This window comes from Nicotiana sylvestris, chromosome 6 (genome assembly GCF_000393655.2).
Source record: "Nicotiana sylvestris chromosome 6, ASM39365v2, whole genome shotgun sequence".
Classification (NCBI taxonomy): domain Eukaryota; kingdom Viridiplantae; phylum Streptophyta; class Magnoliopsida; order Solanales; family Solanaceae; genus Nicotiana; species Nicotiana sylvestris.
In genome coordinates, this window is record NC_091062.1 from 168,768,657 (window position 1) to 168,795,991 (window position 27,335).

At 35.5% G+C, this 27,335-nt stretch overlaps 4 protein-coding genes and 1 non-coding gene across 5 annotated transcripts; all 5 read left to right on the top strand.

Annotated features, from left to right (window-relative positions):
* The first annotated feature begins 26 nt into the window (after positions 1-26).
* On the top strand, positions 27-876 carry LOC104243804 (pentatricopeptide repeat-containing protein At1g05670, mitochondrial-like). Its single transcript, XM_070149545.1, has 2 exons — positions 27-534; positions 602-876. Exons 1-2 carry the CDS (start codon positions 27-29, stop codon positions 874-876), a joined length of 783 nt encoding a protein of 260 aa, XP_070005646.1.
* Positions 877-881: 5 nt separating this feature from the next.
* On the top strand, positions 882-1,337 carry LOC104243807 (putative pentatricopeptide repeat-containing protein At3g16710, mitochondrial). The gene has a single exon (XM_009799064.1). It carries the CDS (start codon positions 882-884, stop codon positions 1,335-1,337), a length of 456 nt encoding a protein of 151 aa, XP_009797366.1.
* Positions 1,338-12,002: 10,665 nt separating this feature from the next.
* Positions 12,003-12,074, top strand: TRNAW-CCA (transfer RNA tryptophan (anticodon CCA)). Its single transcript has one exon. It is a non-coding gene; the product is annotated as a tRNA-Trp (tRNA).
* A 3,405-nt stretch (positions 12,075-15,479) lies between these two features.
* On the top strand, positions 15,480-16,589 carry LOC104216668 (mitogen-activated protein kinase kinase kinase 20-like). Its single transcript, XM_009766780.1, has one exon. The coding sequence runs from the start codon at positions 15,480-15,482 to the stop codon at positions 16,587-16,589; it is 1,110 nt and encodes a 369-aa protein (XP_009765082.1).
* A 4,806-nt stretch (positions 16,590-21,395) lies between these two features.
* LOC104216667 (mitogen-activated protein kinase kinase kinase 20-like) lies at positions 21,396-22,298 on the top strand. Its single transcript, XM_070147877.1, has one exon. It carries the CDS (start codon positions 21,396-21,398, stop codon positions 22,296-22,298), a length of 903 nt encoding a protein of 300 aa, XP_070003978.1.
* The last annotated feature ends 5,037 nt before the right edge of the window (positions 22,299-27,335 follow it).

The following is a 27,335-nucleotide window of genomic DNA, read 5'->3' on the forward strand; positions in this document are numbered from 1 at the left end:
ATAAAGCTTTAAGCATTTTTGACGAAATGAAGAGTTTTGGAATTATACCAGATAGCCATAGCTATAGCTTTCTGATTGATGGATTCTGCAAAAGCCAGAACGTCGAGAAAGCTAATAACATAAAGCCTACCGTAGTCACTTATAGCTCACTTCTTAATGGATTCTGCAAAATTGGAGCGATGGAAATAGCTATTAAAACGTTTTATGAGCTTGAGAATTCTGGATATAAATATGATCAGACTGCTTACAGTATCTTAATAAATGGATTTTGTGCTCAAGGAAATCTCACTTCAGCTTATAAGCTACTGGTGGAGATGATCAACAATAATTTGGCTCCGGGTGATTCACATTATAAGCGATTAATTCGTGGTTTCTGCCAGATGGACTGCTCTAATAAAATGGAGTATTTAAGTATGATGGTACAAGAAGGTAACTTGCCTGATACCATTACCTGCAATTTCATTGTCAATTGGTACTGTACTGAAGGGAGTGTGATAGAAGCTTTGCAACTGATTGATAGAATGGTGAACCAAGGCATCACATCAAATAAGTATTGCTATAATGCAGTCATTAACATCAAATAAGTATTGCTATAATGCAGTCATTAACAGGCTGTGCAAAGATGGAAAACCAGAGAAGGCTTTGGAAGTAATTCCAATAATGCTTAAGAGGAACGCATTGCATGTTGCAAGTTGTAATACTCTTATTGATGGTTTTGCTAAACAGTCCAATTTAAAAAAGTCTTATATATTGCATGAGAAAATGCAAAAACTTGGGATTAATCCTAACTTCATCACGTGGACAATTCTTGTGAACATATTATGCATGACAAGGACAAGTGGGAAAAGACAATGCATTAACTTCTTAGGGATATGATTATGATGGGATTGAATCCTGATACCATCTCTTACACCTCCATGATAGCTGGCTTTTGTAAAAATGGATATGTGAATGAGGCCTTCAAATTGTTCAAGAAAATGCCACATATGCCTTCTGTTGTTCCTTATAATTGCCTCACTGATGGATGTTGCAAGGTAAATAGAGTGGATAAGGCTTTAATGTTGTATCGGAGAATGCAAAAACTTGGGGTTACTCCAGACATCGTCACGTGCACAATTCTTATTAAAGGATTATGCAAGAGGAGCAAAGTGGAAAAAGCCTATAAACTTTTCAGGGAAATGAGACTGGATCCTGATAAGGTCGCTTACACCTCCATGATAGATGGCTTATGTAAAATGAGATATGTGAGTGAGGCTTTTGAATTGTTCGTGGAAATGCCGGCGAAGATGCCTTCTGTTATTACATATACTTGCCTGATTGATGGATTTTGTTGTTAGACCATGCGCAGCGGAAGCAAGCATAAAAACCATGCATCAAATACATGTAAACTAGACAACGCAATAATAACGAGATTAGAAGCACTAACCTCTTGAAGTAGTTGCACAAACCTTCCAAACAGCAAGAATCCAGGGCTGCAGTTTTCTGCTATTTGCCTAGTAAAACCTTGGACGATTTTGCTATTGAGTGGGCAAGAACAATACAACTGAAAGGTAAGTTATTAGGTGAAACTAGTCTTCCTATAATAGACCCGAAATTAAGCCACAATAGGGGCTCAAAAACATGTAGGATTCTGCAAGTAGAATCCTACTCTAACTCAAAAGAATAACTTTTCTCTCAAGCTACTTTTTACCCAAGTTTGTCCAGGTTTTTACTAGGTATAGCAGGGACCACAGAAATAATAAGTGGCTACTAATTATAGTATTAATTCAAAATTAGCATGAATTAATTCTTACTATAATTAATTGCAATTTATTCCACTAAAAACTGCAATTGAACTCCTCAATATGAATTTCGAAAATTCATTAACACTTATTTTAACTCCCCATGTTAAGATTTCAAATACCAGTTAGTTAAATTAAATCACTGAAAATTTAATTCAATTAACTAATTAAATCCTTTATAATTCCACTTAAACTATTCATGTGACGGATACAAAATCCACTGGCTGGGTTTTCACATGAAAACTTATAAGCTTACATAAAGGGGTATCATCAAACCCAAAACCAAGTCATGGATTCTATCAACTAATTATTATTTACAAATGTTATTCGTTATTGTCCAATCTATTAGGCATATACTAACTCTAAATAGAGTCATACCTTTTGATAAATCAAAACAATAAACAAATTACATTGATCATAATAATTATATCAAGATTAGGAGTATAAGCTCATTTAATGAATTAGAGAAAATGTTTTATATATTCAGTACAAAAACATCTTTTCTCTACTTGGTCCGTTCAATATACACTGAGTATACTAGCACAAGAAGTTGGAGTATAATCTTGTGCTACAATCATCAAGATATTTTGTCCAACAATATTTTTGATTGTGAACATAGTTTATTAACTATGAGAACCAACAATTTAATCTTATGTGCATGAGCTAAGACTCCATACACTAAATTGTCTATTACATAACTAAAATGACACACATGTAACAAATGATCTATTTAAAATAGTACTTTATTGAATTGAATAAATTAAATAAACAATTGTTCCATAAAGAATAAAATATAATACTATGTCTAAACCGCATGGTTAATAGTATATCCCAACATTTGCAAGGAAGGTCGAATGGACAAGGCCAAAATGTTGCTCGATGAAATGCGAAGACAGAATGTCTCTCCTGATGTCAAAACTTATAACATAATGATTTATGGATACAAAAGACGTGGACAATTAGAACTAGCTTATGATATGTTTTGGGAGATGATAGACGAAGGTATCTTGCCCGATGATGTTATCTTCAAAACCCTTAGGGCTGAAACAGATACCATGATGCCAAAATAAGACGGAATTTGCTAAGCTCACTCCATAACATGAGGTGGCTTTTGCATGATATCGGTGAAAGTTTTACCTGGTTCACTCATCTCATCAGTTTTTCTTTGGAAGTGCTAACTGGTAGGCACTCCTCACCAACTCACTATTATGTTTTGCATTTTGCATTTCTGTATATTTATCTCCTAATTGTTAAATATAGATTTGCTTTGCTGACCGAGGAAAGGATTTTGCTCCTCTCATTTTTGTTCTGCAGTTTATTCTTTCCCTTTTGGTTTGGGTTGGGGGGGGGGGGGGGGGCTGGGTTATGTTTTGGTAAGTATAAAAAAATTAACTAATAGGCTACGTTTACTTTTTGGGACGATAACATAAAGGGATCTCGTAGTGTTTCAGATATTCGGATAAGGAAATGTACAAAAATTGATGGTGCAACATGTGTAGTTTGTTAAAACGAAGTGCTTTTGGTTATCGTGAATGTTTGCTAGATTATTCTCATGTAGAAAACATAAGATATCTCCCATTTTCTTTATCAGTTCAAACTACACCTTGAAAGTTTCAGTCAGCTATCAAGAACTGTAGGCTGCTAGGATATATCTTAAATAACCTTGTTAAATTTCTTCTGTTGTTTCATGGATTTCTTAATACTATAGGGAGAGTTGATGATCTGCTTTCTCATTGAATTCCAACTCCAAGTTGGTTGCAGACATAAAACCTGGTGCGAGAGCTTTAATGCTGTAAGTTGCTGAAAAAGTTAGAAGGTCATTAGGAATCCCAGATGGGGAAGAGCTGGGTCCAAGCTTTGCTAAGCTGAGTTTGGCTTTGGAAGCCCAATCAGCTGTCCGATTGGATATGGTAAATTCTTGAATGAGTAATTTGCTGTATAAAATTAGTCTGCTATATATAGGTATTGCCCTGAAATATTTGGTCATTGGCTCTCGAAAGTTATAAATGTGTAAGCAAAGAGAGGTTATTTTTCATTCCAAAAAACACCGGTTAAGGATATTAACTAACTTGATTTCAATTTACATTTCCGAATAAAAAGTAAAGAGAAGATAATTTACTGTGAGTATATTGGTTTATCTTGCTGAGATGCATAATTCGGAGCTACGTGTGTTACTTCGATGAACTCATTAGCACATTTATTTTTTGGGGTTTAGATAGCCATATATTCCTGGGTATGGCTATAAGTTGGAAGTTCTGAGCATTATTAATATTATTTTTTTCGATAAGGGAGATTTCTGGATTATTAGATCTTTCTATTTTGAAAAAATAACGCGTCTCTGTGTTATATTTTATAACTTTAAAAACATAAGAAAGAGAAAACTAAAGAAAACCAGCATGTTCTAGTTATAAAATTTGGAAAACCTTTACAAAACAAGACCTATTTGAAACTTAAACCTCTATAGCTTATGTCTTATAAATGAGCAGAAAAACTCTTTCTGATTGCTTCATCGCCCCACTTGTAGCTTTAAATTGAATGCCTGTACGCCATAGTAGTTGTTGCTTTTAGTCCAGCTAGTCTTTTTCATAAATTGAATTAATGTGTTAGGAAACAAGAACTTGTATTTTTTAATTTATTCAGTCATTTACGAAGTCTTTCTATTAGCATCAAGGGAGTGGTGAACTTAGATAAAGCTATAGAATTATACTCTATATTTGAGCCATCTTTATGATCCTCATCAGTAGTTAACATTTGTGCAGACAGCAGGTATGGCGGAGTGTTATCCAACATATAGACTCAGTTTGTAAGCAATTCTTTTTCCCAGACAGTGGCAATATTAGACTCAGTTTGTAAGCAATTCTTTTTCCCAGACAGTGGCAATATTAGACTCAGTTTTCAGTTCCTTGGTCATGATGTAATAGTTGCTGCATTCGCAAGCAATTCTTTTTCCTGTACACTTTCCACAATTTTTGACTTTGTTTAAGCCTGTTTAGTGTTTAATTCTAAGTATGCACTTGGCATATTTGTAGCGAAAGTTCAAATTAGCTTGGATCATCTCTGCAACCCGAAGCTTGATATTGAAACTTGAAAGTTGAGACCTATCTATTTCTCAAGATCTGTAAGTTAATGAAAGTGGTGAGGAATGTTTGAAGTTGTCAAATATCCCACATCGGTGGTCGACACTTTTGTTTGGGATTTTTTCCCTATAAAAGGAGGCCTAATGTTTAGGATTTAAACACATCTTTCATTTGTCTTCTTATCTTCTTAAGACATTTGTATCTTCTCTCTTTAGTATTATTTCACTTGTATTTTTAGAGTGGAATAAAATATTGGTTGTGTCCGAGGAAGTAGGCAAAATTGGCCGAACCTTGTAAATTCTGGTGTTCTTTTATTGTTGTCTTATTGTCTTATTTATTATTTGGTGGCTGTCATAATTTTTGGTATAGTAGTTGTGACTCATTCACACTATATATATTTGGTTTCCGCAACAATTGGTATCAGAGCCAAGGTACTGTTTAAGTATCCTCTGTGGTTGCAGCATAGTCTGATCTTCCACATCAGAAAAGATTTATCTTTGTACTGTGTCAAGGTTCTGTCTTAGTATGCTCTGTGGTTGCAGCTTAGTCTGATCTTCCATACCAGAAAGAAAATAAACTTGATTTGTGTCGTCAGCTATTAAATAATATTCGTGTCAAAATGGGAGACAATAAACAAGAAGAATGTACATCAAGTGTCAATAATACGTCATCGTTGGCATCCTCGCTTATGACAAGAATTGTGTCAAATGCGAAATTTGCGGTAGAAATTTTTGACGGATCAGGACATTTTGGGATGTGGCAAGGTGAGGTTCTAGATGTCCTTTTTCAACAAAGGCTGGATCTTGCCATTGAAGAAAAGAAACCAGATGTTATTGGAGAAGAAGATTGAAAAATTATCAATCGTGTTGCTTGCGGTACCATTCGATCCTACCTTGCTAGAGAGCAGAAATATTCATACACAAAGGAAACTTCTGCAAGTAAATTATGGAAAGCACTGGAGGATAAATTTTTGAAGAAAAACAGTCAAAATAAATTGTACATGAAGAAGAGACTGTTTCGCTTCACCTATGTTCCTGGTACAACAATGAATGAACATATCACCAGTTTCAATAAGTTGGTCACAGATTTGCAAAATATGGATGCAACTTTTGATGATGGTGACTTGGCCTTGATGTTGTTAGGGTCACTTCCTGATGAGTACGAGCACCTTGAAACTACTCTACTCCATGGGAATGACGAAATTTCTCTCAGAGAAGTTTGTTCGGCTTTGTACAACTATGAACAAGAAAGGGAGAAAAACAAAAGGGCGGAGAAGGAGAAGCACTGATTGTGAGGGGTCGTCCTCAAAATCAAATGAGGACAAAGAAGGGAAGATCCAAGTCAAGATCTAGACCCAGCAAAGATGAATGTGCCTTTTGTCGAGAAAAGGGACACTGGAAGAAAGACTGTCCGAAGTTGAAGAATAAGGCCAAACATAACAATGGAAAGGCCATTATGGATTCAAATGTAGCTGATTATGATGATTCAGACTTCTCATTAGTTACAACAGAGCCATCAACATTATCAGACATATGGTTGCTGGACTCGATTTGTAGCTATCATATGTGTCCCAACAGGGACTGGTTCGTGGAATTTCAAGAAGGAGAATATGGAGTCATCCACACAGCGGATAACAACCCTCTTACCTCATATGGCATTGGTTCAATACGATTAAGGAACCATGATGGAATGATCAGAACATTAACAGATGTTCGATATGTACCGGATTTGAAGAAGAATCTCATCTCTGTGGGAGCCCTAGAATCAAAAGGGTTCAAAATCATTGCAGAAAATGGAGTGATGAGAGTATGCTCCGGTGCACTAGTGGTAATGAAGGCTAATCGGAAGAATAATAATATGTACCGCTATCGTGGCAGTACAGTTATTGGGACAGCGACAGTAACATCCAGTGACGACAAAGAGGCAGAAGCAACCAAGCTATGGCACATGCGCTTGGGACATGCTGGAGGAAAATCCTTGAAAACTCTATCAGATCAAGGATTGTTAAAAGGAGTAAAGGCTTGCAACTTGGAGTTTTGTGAGCATTGTGTCAAAGGGAAACAGACAAGGGTTAAATTTGGTACAGCGATCCATAATACTAAAGGCATTTTGGATTATGTACACTCTGATGTTTGGGGTCCTTCCAAAACACCTTCATTGGGTGGGAAGCACTATTTTGTAACCTTTGTTGATGATTTTTCTCGAAGAGTGTGGGTGTATACAATGAAAAACAAAGATGAAGTGCTGGGAATTTTTCTCAAATGGAAGACGATGGTGGAGAATCAAACAGGCAGGAGGATCAAGTGTATTCGCACAGACAATGGAGGTGAATACAAAAATGATCATTTCAATAAGGTCTGTGAAAATGATGGCATCGTCCGACACTTCACTGTTAGACATACACCACAACAGAATGGAGTGGCAGAACGTATGAACCGGACCTTGCTGGAGAAGGTACGGTGTATGTTGTCCAATGCTGGCTTGGGCAAAGAATTTTGGGCTGAGGCAATTACATATGCATGCCACCTCATTAATCGTCTACCATCTGCTGCTATTGATGGCAAAACACCATTTGAAAAATGGTACGGAAAACCTGCTGTAGATTATAACTCTTTGCACGTGTTTGGCTCAACTGCATATTATCATGTGACGGAGTCAAAATTGGATCCAAGGGCAAAGAAGGCTATTTTTATGGGAATTACTTCTGGAGTCAAAGGATATCGCTTATGGTGTCCTATGACAAAGAAAGTAATATTCAGCAGAGATGTTACCTTTGATGAATTTGCTATGGTAAATAAGGTAACAGAAGATACCAAACAAAATGAAGGTGCTTCTAAGCAGGTGGAGTTTGAGGGAAAATTTATTTTTCCTACACAAGAAGCAGAGGAGGAAACAAATGAAGATTACCCTCTGGAAGGAGAGCCAGTAGAGGAGATTCCAACTCAGGAATCTCAACAACAACTTGAATCAATAGCAACCAGCAGGCCAAAAAGAACAATAACGAAACCTGTTCGTCTCATAGAGACGGTTGCTTGTGCAACCTCAATTGTAGCTGATGATGTTCCTACTACTTATAAAGACGCTGTCCAAAGTTCAGAAGAAGATAAGTGGAGGATTGCCATGAATGATGAAATACAGTCCCTTCATCAGAATCATACATGGAGATTGGCCAATCTCCCGAAGGGAAAGAAAGCAATTGGGTGCAAATGGGTATTTGCAAAGAAGGAAGGATTTCCTAACCAAGTAGATGTTCGCTACAAAGCAAGATTGGTGGCCAAAGGATATGCTCAAAAGGAGGGAATTGATTACAATGAAGTATTTTCTCCAGTTGTAAAACATTCCTCCATTAGAATTATGTTGGCTTTGGTAGCACAATTGGATTTGGAACTAGTTCAGATGGATGTAAAAACTGCGTTTTTACATGGAAACTTGGAGGAGGAAATCTACATGACTCAGCCAGAAGGATTCAAAGTTGCTGGAAAAGAAAATATGGTGTGCAAACTTGAAAAATCGTTGTACGGATTGAAACAATCTTCTAGACAATGGTACAAGCGATTTGACGAGTTTATGTTGCGGCAAGGGTACAAGAGAAGCAAATACGATCATTGTGTGTATTTGCACAAGCTTAAAGATGGTTCCTTTGTATATCTTCTCCTATATGTTGATGATATGTTGATAGCTTCCAAGAATTCGGAAGAAATTGATAAGTTGAAGATTCAACTGAAGAAGGAGTTCGAGATGAAGGATTTGGGTGAGGCAAAGAAAATTCTTGGCATGGAGATAATTAGAGATAGACGTTCAAAGAAACTCTGTTTATCTCAAAAGGAATATTTGAAGAGAGTACTTCAACGTTTTGGCATAGATGACAAGACTAAGCCAGTTAGTACTCCACTTGCTTCCCATTTTAAGCTAAGTACTACTATGTCGCCAATGGATGAAGCTGAACGAGAGTATATGTCAAAGGTACCATACGCAAATGTTGTTGGTAGCTTGATGTATGCAATGGTTTGCACAAGGCCTGACATTTCACAAGCTGTTGGAGTTATTAGCAGATATATGCACAATCCAGGGAAGGAGCATTGGCAAGCTGTGAAGTGGATTCTACGGTATATTCATAATACTGTAGATGTCGGGTTAGTTTTTGAGCAGGAAGACAATCAGTCTGTAGTTGGATATTGTGACTCAGATTTTGCGGGTGATCTGGACAAACGAAGATCAACTACTGGTTATGTGTTTACTTTTGCAAAGGCACCAGTTAGTTGGAAGTCTACTTTGCAGTCAACAGTTGCTTTGTCTACAACAGAGGCAGAGTACATGGCTATTACAGAGGCTGTGAAAGAGGCAATTTGGCTTCAAGGATTGCTAAAGGAGCTTGGTGTTGAACAAAAAGGTATCACAATTTTTTGTGATAGTCAAAGTGCTATTCAATTAGCGAAGAACCAAGTTTATCATGCAAGGACGAAGCACATTGATGTTCGGTATCATTTCGTACGAGAAATCATAGAAGAAGGTGGAGTCACGGTGAAGAAAATTCATACTACAGAGAATCCTGCTGATATGCTGACAAAGGTGGTGACTGCGGTCAAGTTTCAATATTGTTTGGATTTGATCAACATTATTGAACACTGAATATTGAAGATGAAGACACAACCAAAATTTGTTATTGAGAGAAAATTGAAGATGTGGAATTTTGCCAAGGTGGAGATTTGTTGAAGTTGTCAAATATCCCACATCGGTGGTTGACACTTTTGTTTGGGATTTTTTCCCTATAAAAGGAGGCCTAATGTTTAGGATTTAAACACACCTCTCATTTGCCTTCTTATCTTTTTAAGGCATTTGTATCTTCTCTCTTTAGTATTATTTCACTTGTATTTTTGGAGTGGAATAAAATATTGGTTGTGTCCGAGGAAGTAGGCAAAATTGGTCGAACCTCGTAAATTCTGGTGTTCTTTTATTGTTGTCTTATTGTCTTATTTATTATTTGGTGGCTGTCATAATTTTTGGTATAGTAGTTGTGACTCATTCACACTATATACATTTGGCTTCCGCAACAAGGAAATCTAGTGAATTATGAATGGACTTTGGTTCATTATTTGTTTTGCATAGTGCAGTTGCTGCCTCAATTTTACTTAACCAATGCTTTCGTGACGGTAGGCTTGATGATTTAGAAGGTCATAGCTTATACCGACTTGGAAAAGAGCCGTGGGTCCTGTTGACCTGACTTGTTACTGCTGAGGATTGATATGAAGGGTTGTAAATGGAGATCATCTCAATCAACAGAGTTTCAGCCGGAGTTATCTTCCACTGGTGAGTATATATGGTTGAGCTACTGTAATGTATTTGTTAAGCTGGACTGAAAATGATGTAATGGAACTTTGATTTAAAGAATTGTTTCTGGACTTGGTGCTGACATTATACTCAATATTAGCTACATTTCTAGTGCAGAACTCCAAGATGAATTCTTCGGACTCATACGTCAATCATAACTTATGAACACCTAAAAACACTTTTTAATTGGAGAATCAATTAAATCTCTGATTGGTTCTACAGTGTGTTGTTGCTGCAGGGGAAGAAAAACTTTGGTTTTGTCATGTTTATGTGGCATTACGCAGCTAATGTCATCCGTTCAGTCTCAATCAGTTGACACTCTAAAGCAAAGAGGGAATTACTTAGATTAGCAGTTTTTCAGTTCAGCTGCATCTACATGGGGGAAACAATCAAGAAAGCTTTCAGGTTAACGGAGATGACATCTTCCGTCTACTGATCGATTTGACAGCCACTTCTGCTGCGGTAATAATCACTTAGTTTTGGAATACATAACAGAGGGTGGCTCAAGCCCGAATATTCGGAAGCTTGGAGGCAGGTGGTTAAAACTGTTTTTGTTCGAATGAGTATATCAACGAGGCTGTCATGCAGATTGCAGTAGTGAAGCAAATGGGGGCTTGAAGATTTGAGATTTGAGAAACACCTAATATTATCTTGGATGTAACTATGATTTAAGGTTACACCCTGAAGTTCCCTTTAGTGATGAAGTTACTTTGGTTCATCACTATTTTCTTGAAGAAATTTTAGGAGGTGAGAGAGAACAGAGTTGTCTCCTGCATGCCTTTTAACTTGAGAATTACGTTGATGCATCAATTTTTCCAGTGCAAATATTAATAGAACAAAACAGGATACGAGTTGTATAACATGTGTTCACAATCGTACTTTCATGTTGACTTTACGGTTTCAGATATATTTTCTATTCAATCGGACTCTCGGTTATGATAAAAACAGTTGTTAGTTTCTGCCCAGAAATGATACACATATTGGCTGATTAGTTTTTGAAATGTAGTTGCCTAGATTTTGGCGGGAAAAGTAGTTAGTGTTGTGTCACACAATTAGAGTGTTTGCATTTCCCTTTCCTTTTATTTTCAGCATTTTAGCCTCATTACAAATACTATAAATAGGAGGTACATCAAAAATGTAAAAGTCAGATTGATATGAATTGAGTTTCCTTGTTCTCCTCTAAATTCTGCTTCTATTCTATTCTATTCTCTTCTCTTTTTCTGTTTTCCTTCATTTCTGCTACTTCTTCCGTTGTTTCATTGGAGTGATACCTCAATTTGGTATCAGGAAATGACTATTCTTCATCCAAAGATAATTAAAAAGTCAGTAACTTTCCACAAATTTATTTCGAGTTCATTCTTAGTCCCCTTGAACACCATTCTTTCAACGGACAAGTGCTTGCTATTATCCCACCACAATAAAACTATTACACCGAGTATTAGTTGACAGAATTATTCATGCAATGATTAATAATGAAATGAATGTTATGCAAATTAATATACACGTATTACTTAGTTAGGGGGATTTTTGACTTTAAAGTTAATCCTAGTATTTCTAATATAAATATTTTTAGTTCATTTTTTATCTCGCATAAAATAACATATAAATTCTATCTAACTTGTTAAGGGTATTATTCAGTAATTTCAACCAAACAACGCATTATACATGCCGATTATTTATTTATTTTCTTATGCAACGCTGCTTGGTGTTACGGAGATAAGTTTTTGTTGTGGGATCAATTTGAGTCATCGGGCAATTCATATTAATCACCGGATCACATATATATTATAAATAATGAGAACTGTAAAACATCATGGGATCCGTGGCGCAATGGTAGCGCGTCTGACTCCAGATCAGAAGGTTGCGTGTTCGATTCACGTCGGGTTCAATCCCCCTGATTCTCAAGGTTCCCCAATATTTTGCTTTTTTTGGCTATTTTTTTTTATCGAAAGGGGCAAAGTGAAAAATATTGCTACAGTCGAAAGATTACTACTTAAACCACCTTTATGCACTTATTTTTGACTTTGCAAGTGAGATTTAAAAGGGCACCCATATAAAATATTGCTGTAGAGGAAAATTTTATACTATTTATAATGCCTTTATTCACTATATTGCACTGAAGTCACTAAAATATTTTTTTTAAACGAAAAAAATACTTAATTTTACCCGAGTATCATGAAAGTCAATTAGACATAGTAGTTTATTGAGAATAATTAATATGCTTTAGTGACACCAAGAACTCTTGTTGTGAAGTGGCATCAATAGAAGGTGGAACTGGAAGTTTATGCAAAATGGGAGGAGATGTTTGTTCAAAGAGGAATGCCATGTCTATTTTGATGGCTTGCATCCTACTGAAGCTATGAACGTTGTGCTTGATAACAAATTTTTTGGACAATGCGATGCGTGACGTCTAGGCAAACATATTTTATGTCTAATGATTTGGGGCGTAACTTGCGGTCAAAGGCTTGATAGTTTACGGGATTCTACAATTCACGCCAAATATCACATTTTGCTATATACGTTCTTCATCGACGTGTGAGTCGAGATATGATAATAGGGCTTTGCTTCCAATTTCAAAGTTGAAATCTACCCTACAATTGTTAAACTACTCTCTCAAGTTTAAGACATTGCCCTTTGTCCTGTCAAATTTTATTTTCTTCGGTAGAATTACTTGTATAGATAAGATATTATGCTTGTACTATCTCAGTTGCTTTTATTTTTACTTATGCACAATCGATATTTATCTCAATTGAGAAAGCCTATTCACGTTTTAATTGATTACGCCAGAAGAATCAAGATGCATGTTAGACAATAGGTAATTGATTAAAACAAAATTGTTTTTCCGGGAAAAATTCAAAAATAGCCAGATTTACAAGTGGTCGTTCAAAAATACCCCAGTTTCAAAAGTAATCATAATTTAGCCACTTTTCATGTAAAGATAAATCTGAACGAAAACATTGTTCAAAATCCGAAAAAATACTCCAGCATAATATACTGGAGTTCCGGTATAATATACCGGTCTAGCATAATATACTGGAGTTTGGAGCACCGGTGCTCCAGTCTCCAGTATATTATACTGGAGCCAGCAAAGTATACCGGTCCAGCATAATATGCTGGAAGTTCATACACAGGTGCACCGAGCTCCAGTATATTATGCTGGACCGGTCTCTGTTGCAGCAAAATAGTGGCTTTTTATCATTGACTTGGTAAACGCTGGCTATTTTTCAATGACCAATCTGAAAACTGGCTCGACCGTGCTATTTTTATAGTTTTTCCTTTTGGTTATAGGTGTTTAACGGGTGGTCCGGGCCGGTTCGGGTTGAGAAAAAAGGTGATCGGCCGATTTCCAATCTGGGCCGGTCCGGGTCCATCCGGGTAAAAATTAACCGGAAGGGTTACGGGTCCAAGGGGCTGGGTCGGGCCGGGCCGGGTTAGTATTTTTATTTTTGTATTTTTGTATAACTATCGTAATTTATATTAATATAATATAAAACAAAAAACAATCTTATAAAAAGAGTGTTTGAATAAAAGAATGCAAAGACTTTAAAATCCTTATATTTGAAATTTTGATATTTCAAAAAATAAGAATTTAACATAATAGAATACAATAAAGATGGAAAAAAATTGCACTGATAATTTTCATGTTCTTTTTTTATTTCAAACTTACAAATTAAAGTTTGCATTTAACTACAACTAAATTAACGAAAAAAGAGTAAAATAAAAATTTTATTGCATAATAATACTTCAAATTAATCTAACAAACTAAAACATTAAGCATAAATACGTCTAATAATTTTAAAATAACACAAATTGTCTCAAATCAACTTAAATATGAATTTCTGGAGGACGCTCAAGACAACTCTTCATATGCCTCCTTAAACAGCATATGCCCACCCACTTTAGACGAAGATTTAAGATTAGACCACAGTTCTTGCACTTCTTTTTCTTCTACCACCTCAAAGTATTCTCAAACATATGAGCACACTCTAGAAGTACAGGGCATGATGTAACTTGAATTGAGAATTTGAATTTGAGAAATGAGAGATGAGTGAAGAAATGAAGAGGGGGGGGGTGTATTTATAGTTTTTCAAAGGGCCAACGGTCATATCACTTTTTTAAAAAAATCAGATTTATAGCCGTTGAACCGGTCCGAATCGGGCCGATTAACCGATTCAACAGTATTTTTCGTTGCCCGTGTTTGACCGATCCGGTTAACCGAATTCTTTTTAAACGGACCAACCCCCTAACCCAGCCCACCCGACCCTCTAACTACCGGCCTGGGCCGGTCTGGGTTACAACCGGTCTTGGCCGGTACGAAAACGAATCAACCCGGGCCCGTTAAACAGGCTTACTTTTGGTAGATTACTAAAAATTTGCTATTTGAAAGAAATACCTAAAATAAAAAATTAAGATATATTAGCAAAAATTATGATGATAGTATTTATTGCAAAAATTAATCAAGAGGATGATTATAGTATTTCATGAAAAATTGGGCGTAGTACTTTTGTGCTACACATTTGAGTGAAAATCTACTATGAAAGACATTCTTCACTATGAAATTTTTATCATCGAAACAATGTATGACAGTTTAATTCTAGAATGTATAAACATAGGAATTGACATAATATTCAGAATAATCCTATTAACAAAAGTAATTTGTTATATCTGTTTTATTTTTTGCTCATTCGTCTTCCTTAAATTAGAAATAATTAAATTCGTTAAATGACCTTAGTCTCATTTGAAATAAAATATTTGTATTTTTATTGCTTACACAACAAAATTTAAGGTGCATGTCTTGTGGCAAAGCGAGTATTACTTACAAGTTATAGTGTAAAATCGAGAAGAAGATTAAACAAATAATAATAGAAATTAACAGTTCACCCAAAATTTCATAAAATAGGCCTTATTATACTAATGTGTTAACATATATGACTTCTAATTACGTGTTAACATGACTTTTCTTCTTGGTGATTTGTAAGTAAATAACATTATATACGTTTACATTAAAAATCAAAAGGACGGTTTTGGAATTTTATAAAAATAGAGTTAGTAGTTCTCTTTTTGAATTGTTGCTGGAGAGGAATGGAATTTAAATACGTGGATGAATAGGGTCATATTTTGAGAAAAAGAATAGGGCCGTAACAGAAATAGGGAAAGTAAAAATAGGAAACAAAAGTTAGAATCCTACTTAATAAAGGATTGGGACAACTTCACCTTATAATATAAGAGTACGAAGCAGCAGCAGCAGACGTTCACGAATTACATCCTGATATTTCACAAATTACTTTCAGAAATGGCTTCCATCTTGTGGAAGAGAGTGAGAACACTGGGTGAAGGTGGATTTGGAGTTGTTTCTTTAGCTTCGACTTCCGATAATCAACCTCCCACGTTAGAGCGTCTTCCACCTCTCATCGCCATAAAATCTTGCTTACTCCATCGCTCTCAATCGTTGCAAGAAGAAGAGGCATTCCTCAGCATGTTTGCAGACTCGCCTTACGTAATTCACTGTTTCAGACCTAATATTGAACTACAAGATGGCGTCGCCGTTTACAACTTACTTCTCGAATATGCCTCCGGAGGAAGCTTAGCTGATCGTCTTCACAACTACAACTCAGGGAAAGGACTGTCAGAGTTTGAAGTTAGAAAACACACTAGGAATGTTGTTTTAGGTCTCGTTCACATACACAACAGAGGAGTTATTCATTGCGACATCAAGCCCCATAACATTCTTCTTGCGGGCTCTGATGAAATAGCCAAGATCGCAGATTTCGGGCTCTCTATGACTTTGGAACAGAGCAGGGCAGAAAAGCATGGACTGAGGGGAACTGAAAGGTATTTGGCACCAGAATCCGTGGTTGACGAAAAGTACGGACCAAAAGTTGATATATGGGCTCTTGGTTGCACTGTCTACGAGTTGATGACGGGGACACCGCTATGGGAATCAGAAGAAGATAGCCAAGATTCGAATGTTTTATACAGAATCGGGTTTGAGGAACCAATGTTTCAGAATGCAAAGTTGTCGAACGAAGCACAAGATTTTTTGAAGAGGTGTCTGGTCAAGAATCCCAGTTCACGTTGGACAGCGGAGATGCTATTGAACCATCCGTTCCTGAATTCATCCGAAGTAGCAGACAATAATGTCCAGCCTGCAACAAAGACGACTAAGAAGTTAAAGATCATTATACGCAAACCGCAGCAGAAGATAGCATTCAAGAATCCCAGTTCACGTTGTACAGCCGACATGCTATTGAACCGTCCGTTCCTGAATTCATCCAAAGTAGAAGACAATGTCCAGCAAGCAACAAAGACAGCTAAGAAGCTAAAGATCATTTTACGCAGACCGCAGCAGAAGATAGCATTCAAGATACAACCACATAACCGTGATCTGATCATAGGACATTGATGCAATAATCAGAGAAGAGAATATGAAGAAATTAGACAAGGGAACTCGCGGAAGGCTGTTGGCGATACTGAAAGTAGATACTAAGATTGATAATTGATTTGTAATATATGTAAAAGAACTACGTGTGGGCTTGATCCCTCTTTAGGATTTGTTAGGGGTACGTAGGCAGCCTGCAACCAAGATGATCAGGTGCAGCCCCTTCTTAGTTAAAAAACAATACAATTGAATACTGTGTATGTAAAAGAACTACGTGTGGGCTTGATCCCTCTTTAGGATTTGTTGGGGGTACATAGGCAGCCTGTGATCAAGATGATCTCAGGTGCAGCCCCTTTTTAGTTGAATGAAATGAAGTTTTTTAATATATGGTCATAGTTGATCAATGCACCTTACAAATAAAGGCGACTTGTTGTAAGTTTTTTTTGGTCAATGATGAGTGGCATCAGTTTGCAATAAATACCTTAGTAAAATTGGCAGAGTTCTATTCTGTTTCATTAATTAATGTTAAGTGCTAGTCGATTTTCAAACTGAAAAATCTGTTGCAGATTCATAGATGCTAGTAATCAGCAATTGAGTTTCTTAGTATGCATGATTGATCTGCTAGGTTTCAGAAATCTTTGGTTTCATTAATGTGACTGATCTGCTGCACTTCTAGTTTCCATGTCAAGCAAATTAGAAACAACCGGTTTCCTAATAGATTCATCTTTTGTGATAAAGAAGAAACTGAAAACATCAAGGGAAACCATAGAATTAGAAAAATAATAAGTTTAGGAACAAACTTCCGGAAATATTTTAGACAATAATGAACGCAAGTAGATTCTTAAGCAAATAGTTGGAAGAAACAATGCCTCGATCGTGCTGTAACTCTGGCCTTTATTACTGCTATCGAAGTTGATAAATAGGATGTACACTAAACATTCTGGTAGATGGGATAGAGGAAACTTCGGCATGCATTAATTCAAGTGGGAGTTAAAGTTCTGTTTTCCATAAGCTCATTTCCAGTAATCACAAACGGTCTCTGCAGGTCTATAACTAGTCAGCAAGACATAATAAAATATTATACCTGATAAAGATGTTATCTTGACACATGGGAATTTTGTAGCCCTTAATAAAACTGCTTGTGAGGTTTGAGTAACATTATTTGAGTACAAAAAAGTTTACCTGACTATTATACCAACATTTCAAGTTTATGGGCTCTCTTTCTTGGTTATGGGATTATTGTTGCTGGTGACACTCTGGTTGTTACAAGAAAATTTAGAGTTGACAAGATGGTAATATCTATCAGGAATATATTGTTCCTGCCACTTCTCAGCAGTCCAATAAATGGCCTGAAACTGGTTTCATGTCACAAAATGCATTGATGAGTTCTCTAGGACTCTCGCCATGTAGGTTTTGCGCAGGTACTGACCCTGAAACATCAACTGTAAATTAAATGTCCTCTAAACAATGTACAATAGCGAAACTCCTGTTTTGAATAGCACAGTCTTGTAGAATGGCTCATTTCTTATACCCTTGATCGGCTAACTTGTTTTTCAATTTTCCCCTAAATGGATGAAATTACAATGTGTTAAATGCCACACAGGGTAGCAGAGAATTTATATCTTTCTTTATTGTGATAAGTCAGATGATTTATCATCAATATAATTAAGTGTTCCCCGAGGTTATATTTGTATATTTTGCCTTTACATTCCAGAATTGTTCGTCATTATTGTTCAATCCAGGGTTATGGCACGACTTGAGATCACTGCTGCAGGAACAGTAAAGCATGGTTGCAATACTGAGAAAGTTCAGTAGCCTTCCAGCTGCAAATATCTAAACTAGTGAATGAGTGAACTTTGGAATGCCATTTCACGCGGCTAATTCATCACAGAAGTTTCTTGGCGTGTAACGTGTTCAATAGATTGTTCCTTGGACTGGTACTTCCAATTGCTGCTTAGCTTTTAGTTTCAACTTCAGTTTTGCCTTGCTTATTGTTGCTGCTATCCTGCAGTGAATAGTGATGCTTATCTCCAAAGTATTAATACGGCCTTAAGATTTCCAAATATGCAGTATTGTTTAACTGATAATAACCATTACGTATTGCTGGCCATATCTGATCTGTTTCTTGGATGTATAATGAAATAGAACATGGCAAGACATCTGCTAGGACATGTAAAGATGAAATACCTTCATAGATTGCTATACAATATGTACAACTAGAATGATATGAATCCTTAATCAGTTCTAAAAATGTATTACTGATAATTTGATGATGAGAATGAAATGAATGAGATCTGATAGAAATTTACATGTTAAATCCTTAATCAGTTTTAAAATCTATATTTATCGATAAGGGAATTGATTTGATCTTTTGAACTAAATCTGGGATATCAATGTGGACCAAAAACAATGACATAGAGAAAAGAGACACAAAAGGTGATCATATTATTACATACTACACGAATGGCAGAATAGCTTCTTTGATCTGACCTTTTGAACCAAAAATGTAAAACCAATTGTGGAGCTTATTCATTGCTCATTTTCAGGGTAAACGTCAAATACAAAAAGGAGACACAAATAAACATCAAACTAAAGCACGACATCCAAACATTCATCGTTTTTGGCAATAAAGTAGAGATCCTTCTCTTTCGCTGCACTCATTCCAGGTTTCTCGCTCATATCCAAATCTTTCAGACTAGTTCCATATGGAAGCTCCCTGTTTAAGTGGTTGAGGAGCCGAGCCAAGGATATCTAAAATTACCTAAAGCATTCCAGGGCAAATTCATTTGCCCGACCCAAATGGAATAAACTCAAAGTGATTTCCCATATAGTCAATAGAAGAATTTTCAAATCTCTCTAGTATAAAACTCTCCGGGTCATGCCAAACTTCTGGATCTCTTCCAATTGCCCATGTATTAACTAGTACTGTGGCCTTAGAAGGTATTGTATATCCATCAATACATGTTTGTTCCCTACATTCCCTATGCAATATACTTGGAGCGTGTAGCCTTAATGTTTCTTTAACCACTAACAATTTATCAAAATCTTCTTCATCAAAACTCGATTTCCCTTTGAAGGCTCGTCTCACTTCACTCTGCGCCTTGGCCATGACGTTTGGGTTCTTCATCAGTTCTGACAACGCCCAAATAATAGCTGTAGATGAAGTTTCAGTTCCAGCAGTAAGCATGTCCTACATCAACAAATAATAAATAACAACATCAGAACAATGCAATGAGAAGAGTTGCACCTAAACATCTCTATTTAGCTACATACATTTGAATGATGATTATATATGCATTTTGTACCCCTTTTAAGAGTCCTCCCGAGCTTCTATAATTTTTGTTTTGTCAAATTAGAACCACTTAACTAATCACCGAGATGGGATTGACATAGATTTGACCCTTTATATTATATAGAGAAGAAGAAGTTAGTGACAAAAACAATTAAAATACTTTTTTAACGAAAAATTATTTAATTTTACCTAAGTAATATGAAAGTCACTTAGACATAGTAATTTATTGAAAATAGGAGTAACTAATATGGTCACAAAATCTCCCACTCGTTCTCAGCACCAGTTGAGTATCACTAGCAAAAAGCTATTCTTTAAAAGCTACAGACTTGCATCAATAGAAGAAGGTGAAACTGCAAGTTTATGCAAAATGGGAGGAAATGGTTGTTCAAAGACGAATGCCCATGTCTATTTTGATGGCTTGCATCCAACTAAAGCTGTTAACGTTGTGCTTGGTAACAGTTTTTTTCAACAATGTGGTATGTGACGTCCAGACAGACATGTTCTATGTCTAATGATTTCGGGTATAACTTGCATTCAAAGACTCGATGGTTTACGGATTCTCAATGCGAGAGTCGATATATGGTAATAGGGCTTTTGATTCTAATTTTAAAGTTGAACTTTACCCGACAATTGGAAACCGCTCTCTCAAATTTAAGACATTGCCCTTTGTCATGTCTAATTTTATTTTCTTAGATGGAATTACGAGTGTTGATAAGGTATTATGCTTGTATTATCTCGGTTGCTTTTATTCTACTTATGCATAATTGGTGTTTATCTCAATTGAGAAAGCCTATTCACATTTCAATTGAATACGCAAGAAGAATTGGAGATGCATATTAGATAATAGGTAATTGATTACTACAAAATTGTTTTTGTTTTGGTAGATTACTAAAAAATTGTTATTTTAAAGGAAATATCTAAAATAAATGAAATTAAGATATAATTGCCAAATCTCCTAAACTATGCTTCACACTTGTGCTTTAAAATAAATTGTTGTTATTGAGGATTTATGCATTAATATTATGTATATTTCAACTTTCAAGCAAAAATAAAGAGGACTGTTAATGAGCTTTTAGATATAAAAATAAAATTTCTTCATTTTTATTGGCGTATATCCGGTAGTAAAATTGAGGAGAACTTAATTAATTTATGTAGATGGACAATTTTACAAAGAAAAATATTTACGAGTTATAATAGAGGATAAATTTCATTTTTATAGAAAATTTCTTCAAGATTTTCATCTTCAAAATAATTTATTAGTTTCTAGAATAATTTATGCGACAATAATATAAAATTGAAGTAACATATTAAAATTTTGTACTACTCCATTTAGGAATAGGAGATGAGACCGAATATAATAGGGTAAGCGTAGACTAAATAGCCAAATGGGAAACAAAACTTTTAAGCAACCAAAATACTTACTAGTACAAAAACTACACTACTTAGCAGAGGTGAGAGGGACAGAGAATATTCACATAACATTCTTTGTAGTAACCTAGTTATTTCTAATGGCGAAAGGAGAAGAAGAAGTAGAAGTTATGTGGAAGAGAGGGAGAACATTGGGGAAAGGAGGCTTTGGCTTCGTTTCGTTAGCTTCCTCTGATGATACCAATTTCACTGCTACTGTTCATCATTGTCTAATTCTATCACTGATTGTGGTAAAGTCTAGTATGTTCAGCCATTCTGAATCGCTTCAAGTAGAGAGGGAATTTCTCCACTTGTTCGAAGATTCTCCTCACGTTATTCGCTCTTTCGATGTTAAAGTTACGCTAGAAGACGGTGTTCTCCTTTACAACTTATTGTTAGAATATACATCTGATGGAAGCTTGGCGGATCGCTTGAATTGTTCAGGGAAAGGAATGCCAGAGGTTGAAGTTAAAAAACACACCAAAAGCGTCGTTTTAGGGCTTATTCGCATTCATGGCGTGGGAATCATTCACTGCGATATAAATCCTCACAACGTTCTACTTATTACTCCTACTGATGATGATACAACAGAGATTGCCAAGACCGCTGATTTCGGTCTTGCTATGACTTTGGAACAGAGCTGGACACAAAAGCAAGGACTCAGGGGAACCAAAAGGTACATGGCACCTGAATTCATGCTTAAGCGGGAGTACGGTCCAAAGGCGGACATCTGGGCTCTTGGTTGCACTGTCTACGAGTTGATCACTAGGACACCCCAATGGGAATCATCCAATTCTTATGCAAAGGTTGATGATGTGTTATACCGAATCGGGTATGAGGAACCAAGTTTTGAGAATGCGAAACTGTCAGCAAAGGCAAAGGATTTTGTGAGAAGTTGTCTGGTCAAGAATCCGAGCTCGCGTTGGACTACCGACATGCTCTTAAATCATTCTTTTCTGAAATCAGCCAACAATGTGCAGCCTGCAACAAAGACAAGGAAGAAGCAATGTGGTTACATGTCCCTTTTTGCGTAGACCCCATCGAAAGACAATATTCAAGACACGACCACACAGTCGCAATTTGGTTATAGAACATTGATGCATGATCAGAATGCACCTGCTGAATCTGAAGAAAGTAGAGAACGGAATTCGTGAAAGGCTGCTAGCTACTGACAGTAGATAGATGATTCTGTTGAAAAATTAGTGATATATCAAAAGGTAATGTCCATCTTGGTTTGGGAAAACTTTTCTCTTTGAAATATTATTTACATCTACTTATTATTTAGTAAGTTATTTTACAATTGATAGAGTCAAACTAGCCGTTATCTAGCTGTTGAAGCAACACCTATATAAACATGGTCTTTGAAGAGCTAAAGACACACTTTCTAATACAACTTTCTGAATCATCTTCTTCCTTCTATGTGCTGGGTTTCTTTCTTGAGTTTTCTGCTAGTTCTGTTCCCAGTTTAATAACTGGAAGAGCTTGTTGAATCCTGGGGGATACGCCTAATTTTATTTATCACTATGTGGGTGAAATATCCTTAAGGACAGTGTCCTTGACACGCCTCAAGCTAAATCTTATTCTCCATAATCATCAATATCTTTCCAACAATCTTAAGGATAATTCTACTTTATTCTTATAGAGAATGCTACTTATGAAATTCTGATGGACTTTACAGACATATGGTAATGTCTTCTGCTTGATATTGCGTAATATATATCTAAGTAACAGGTATGGATAATTGAACTAATACCTCCTCAACATTTATTCTTTCATGCTTATTCTCGTGAGAATATAATTGGCATATATCTTTGGCCTTAAGATGATACATATAATCTCCTTCTAATTTTATTAGTATTTCGGGGTGTGCGTTATTTGCTGTAGTAAATTTGTAGCGTGTTATTATGTATGTGCATTTTGTATTGTGAAAAAAAATGCATATTTTTTTTTAGTCTTATAAGAGAAGCTTTTGTAGTTCTCTTTATCTTGAATGTTTTGAATTTACTCTCTTAAAATTTTAAAGAGGCAATATATTATTTGTTTTGAGCAGTGGTAAAACTTGATTTTCTAATGCATCAATATTTTACAGTTTACTTATGTGCTAGAGATCTTAAGTGAACTATTGAATGATTTTAAATCTGACTTTATCAAAATGGTTATATATATATATATATATATATATATCTAAGAGAATTCATATATGTATATTATTGTCGATTGCTTTTTCCGCCCTTACCTCACGAAAATAAATTTTTTTTAAATGTCAATATGGAAGAGCCTTACAAAATTTGTGATTCTTATGGTGACAATATATATATTGGAGTGCCAAAGTATATTGCATTTTGGTGGAAGTACTTTATGATCTTAAAATAAACTTTGCTTATCTCTTGGTCATTTAGGTGAATGTTGAGTAATCACTGATTTTTCTTCGTATAACTATGAGTTATTTATTTGAGATCAAGCTTTATTGGAAATGATAATTGTTTATTGGGGCTACACTAAGCCATTATATATTTCTCAATGTAGAAGAGGATTCGAGAGAAATAATAATCCTGCAAAGTCAAATATAATTTTGACTAAGCGGATCATATAATTATTGTGGTCATTTCTCAAGCGAATCTTATGGCTAATGATGTTAGACTTTTGTGCTACTAAGCAGATTTGTGCTAATAAAGTTAATTTTGTGTCCTACATCGAAGTTGAAGAGCAAGAAGAATAATTTATTTATTTTGGTGATTCAAGAACTGCTCAAGTTCTCGGAATGGAAAATTTCTTTTTAATCTCACTTCTGAAAAATATTGGCATTAGTTGGGCGATCCATAACTCTAATATTCGGGCAAATTTGGTTCCTGTAGAATTATTAAGAAAAGTTAGAGTGAAAATTTTCTTTGAGAATGATGGGTTGCATCAAATAAAAATATTTTTTTATGGGTAGTGAGTATTGTAATCATGATTTGTTAATATTTCTTACTAATTTTAAAATAATGTCGAATATGCTAGTACTTGTACTTACTTAAAATAAGTGTTTATGATGACATAATATCGGTAGTTATACATAATTGTTTGAGTGAAACTATATGTTGTTATTTATAAGATGAAATGTCTTATATATGAGAAATTGGTAATACTTCTTATAAGTTATGAAAAATATTACTCTCTACCTTAAATTTTTTGAAAATGTGTGGGTCACAGTATTTTACTTTGGGTTTATTAAATATTTGGGTGAAGAAATTATTGAATTATACCTCATTTCTTATTTAAGATATTTCTGTAGAAGTTAAAGTTGCTTCTATGTTTAGAAAATTTTCTTTGGTACTTGACTATGGAAGATACAAGAAGAAAATAAATTCTTATGTGTTGAAAGATGTTTCAAAAGGCACTTGTATAGAAGTCAAGTTTATTTCATTTAGAGATGATTTGATGCCTACTTGAGAAGTACTATGAGTTAGTATTTAGTATGTGAATTTTTCACTGTATTAGAAGGATATAGTGACAATATTGAATCTCTGATTCAGATGAGAAAAACTCAATAGTGATTATGTGATCACCTTTTTGGTGGGTGTTATGGTATTAAAATTGCCTTGAAGTGAGGTTGATTAAGAAACCTCTTGGTGAGTTAAACCGACAATAATTTTTCGATGAATTGTGATTGTCAAGGTGCAATAACCATTGTAAGAAAATAAATCTCTCAATGGGAAGATTAGATACATTCTCTAGAGACATTATGTGATAAAGCAATTGCTTAGATATGAGAATTTTTTATACATATTATGTGTAGTCAAAAGAGGATTTGGCCGATCCTTTGACTTATAAGTGAAACATCGAGGGGTTGAGACTTTTGCCAATTTGAGATGGATCAACAATGATGGTAACCCAACCTATATGATTGGAGATCCCATGAAGTAGGTTCATATGAGTAATAACAAGTCATTAGTTGATCAAATATGCACTATTAATATATGTCTCTTCCTATGGTGTCTGTGTGTATACATAGTGCAAGACTTCAAGGAATGTGAGGTTGAGTTATTATACTCTTAATCCAATAATCCATAACCTATTGGAGGTGGTGTATTATGATGCAGAATACACTTGATGGATGGACCTATATGAGTGTGGAATGGAGTGGGGCCGCTCCTATGAAATTTGTGGCAAAATTTCTAGAGCACTGATAAAAATCAGGCGCGTGCATGGCCTATTAGCGCAAATCCGCGATAACAACAGAAATTGTGGGGGTGTAATATGTTGAATAAGATCCATAGCTTACAACAAGAATTTTTGGTTCATAGAAGTTATAAACTTTACGAATTATTCTGTAAGTTAAATCTTGTTTTATCTATATCTGGTTCATAGTCTATAAAATATCAGATGAATTTTATTATACCCGAAACCCAGCAAATTATCTCTCTTTCTTTCTTTCTTTATTTACTATTTTTTATATCCCTTTTGCGATATGTGGGGGATTGTTGAAAAATTAGTGATATATCAAAAGGTAATGTCCATCTTGGTTTGGGAAAACTTTTTTCTTTGAAATATTATTTACATCTACTTATTATTTAGTAAGTTATTTTACAATTAATAGAGTCAAACTAGCCGTTACTAGCCGTTGGAGAAACACCTATATAAACATGGTCTTTGAAGAGCTAAAGACACACTTTCTAATACAACTTTCTGAATCATTTTCTTCTTTCTGCGTGCTGGGTTTCTTTCTTGAGTTTTCCGCTAGTTATGTTCCCAGTTTAATAACTGGAAGAGCTTGTTGAATCTTGGGGGATACGCCTAATTTTATTTATCACTGTGTGGAAGAAATATCTTTAAGGACAGTGTCCTTGATACGCCTCAAGCTAAATCTTATTCTCCATAATCATCAATATCTTTCCAACAGATTCATGATAGAAAATTCATTTATTGTATATGTAAAAGAACTGTGTGTGGCTTGATCCCCTTTAGGATTTGTTTGGGTCACGTAGGCAGCCTGCAACCAAGATGATCAGGTGCAGCCCCTTCTTAGTTAAAAAAAATAATATAATTGAATACTGTATATGTAAAGAACTACGTGTGGGCTTGATCCCCTCTTTACGATTTGTTTTGGGGGTACGTAGGCAGCTTATGATCAAAATGATCTCAGGTGCAGCCCCTTTTTATTCAAAAAAACAAATTGTGTCTATGCTTATAGTTGATGAACACTCCTTACAAAGAAAAGGTTTCTTCTTGTATGTGATAAATAAAAAAAACAAATTGTGTCTATGCTTATAGTTGATGAACACTGTTGCGGAAGTCAAATCTATATAGTGTGAATAAGTCACAACTACTATACCAAAAATTATGACAGCCACCAAATAATAAATAAGACAATAAAGCAACAATAAAGGGAACACCAGAATTTACGAGGTTCGGCTAATTTTGCCTACTCCTCGGACACAACCAATATTTTATTTCACTCCAAAAATACAAGTGAAATAATACTAAAGAGAGAAGATACAAATGCCTTAAACAGATGAGAAGGCAAATGAGAGGTGTGTTTAAATCCTAAACATTAAGCCTTCTTTTATAGGGGGAAAATCCCCCCAACTTTTGTTTTCCCACCGATGTGGGACAAACATTTTTGCCAACTACTTTAACAAATCTCCACCTTGGCAAAAATTCCACATCTTCAATTTTCTCTCAATAACAAATTTTGATTGTGTCTTCATCTTCAATCTTCAGTTTTCAACAATGTTGATCAAATCCAAACAATGTTGAAACTTGACCGCAGTCACCACCTTTGTCAGCATATCAGCAGGATTCTCCGTAGTATGAATTTTCTTCACCGTGACTCCACCTTCTTCTATGATTTCTCGTACGAAATGATACCGAACATCAATGTGCTTCGTCCTTGCATGATAAACTTGGTTCTTCGCTAATTGAATAGCACTTTGACTATCACAAAAAATTGTGATACCTTTTTGTTCAACACCAAGCTCCTTTAGCAATCCTTGAAGCCAAATTGCCTCTTTCACAGCCTCTGTAATAGCCATGTACTCTGCCTCTGTTGTAGACAAAGCAACTGTTGACTGCAAAGTAGACTTCCAACT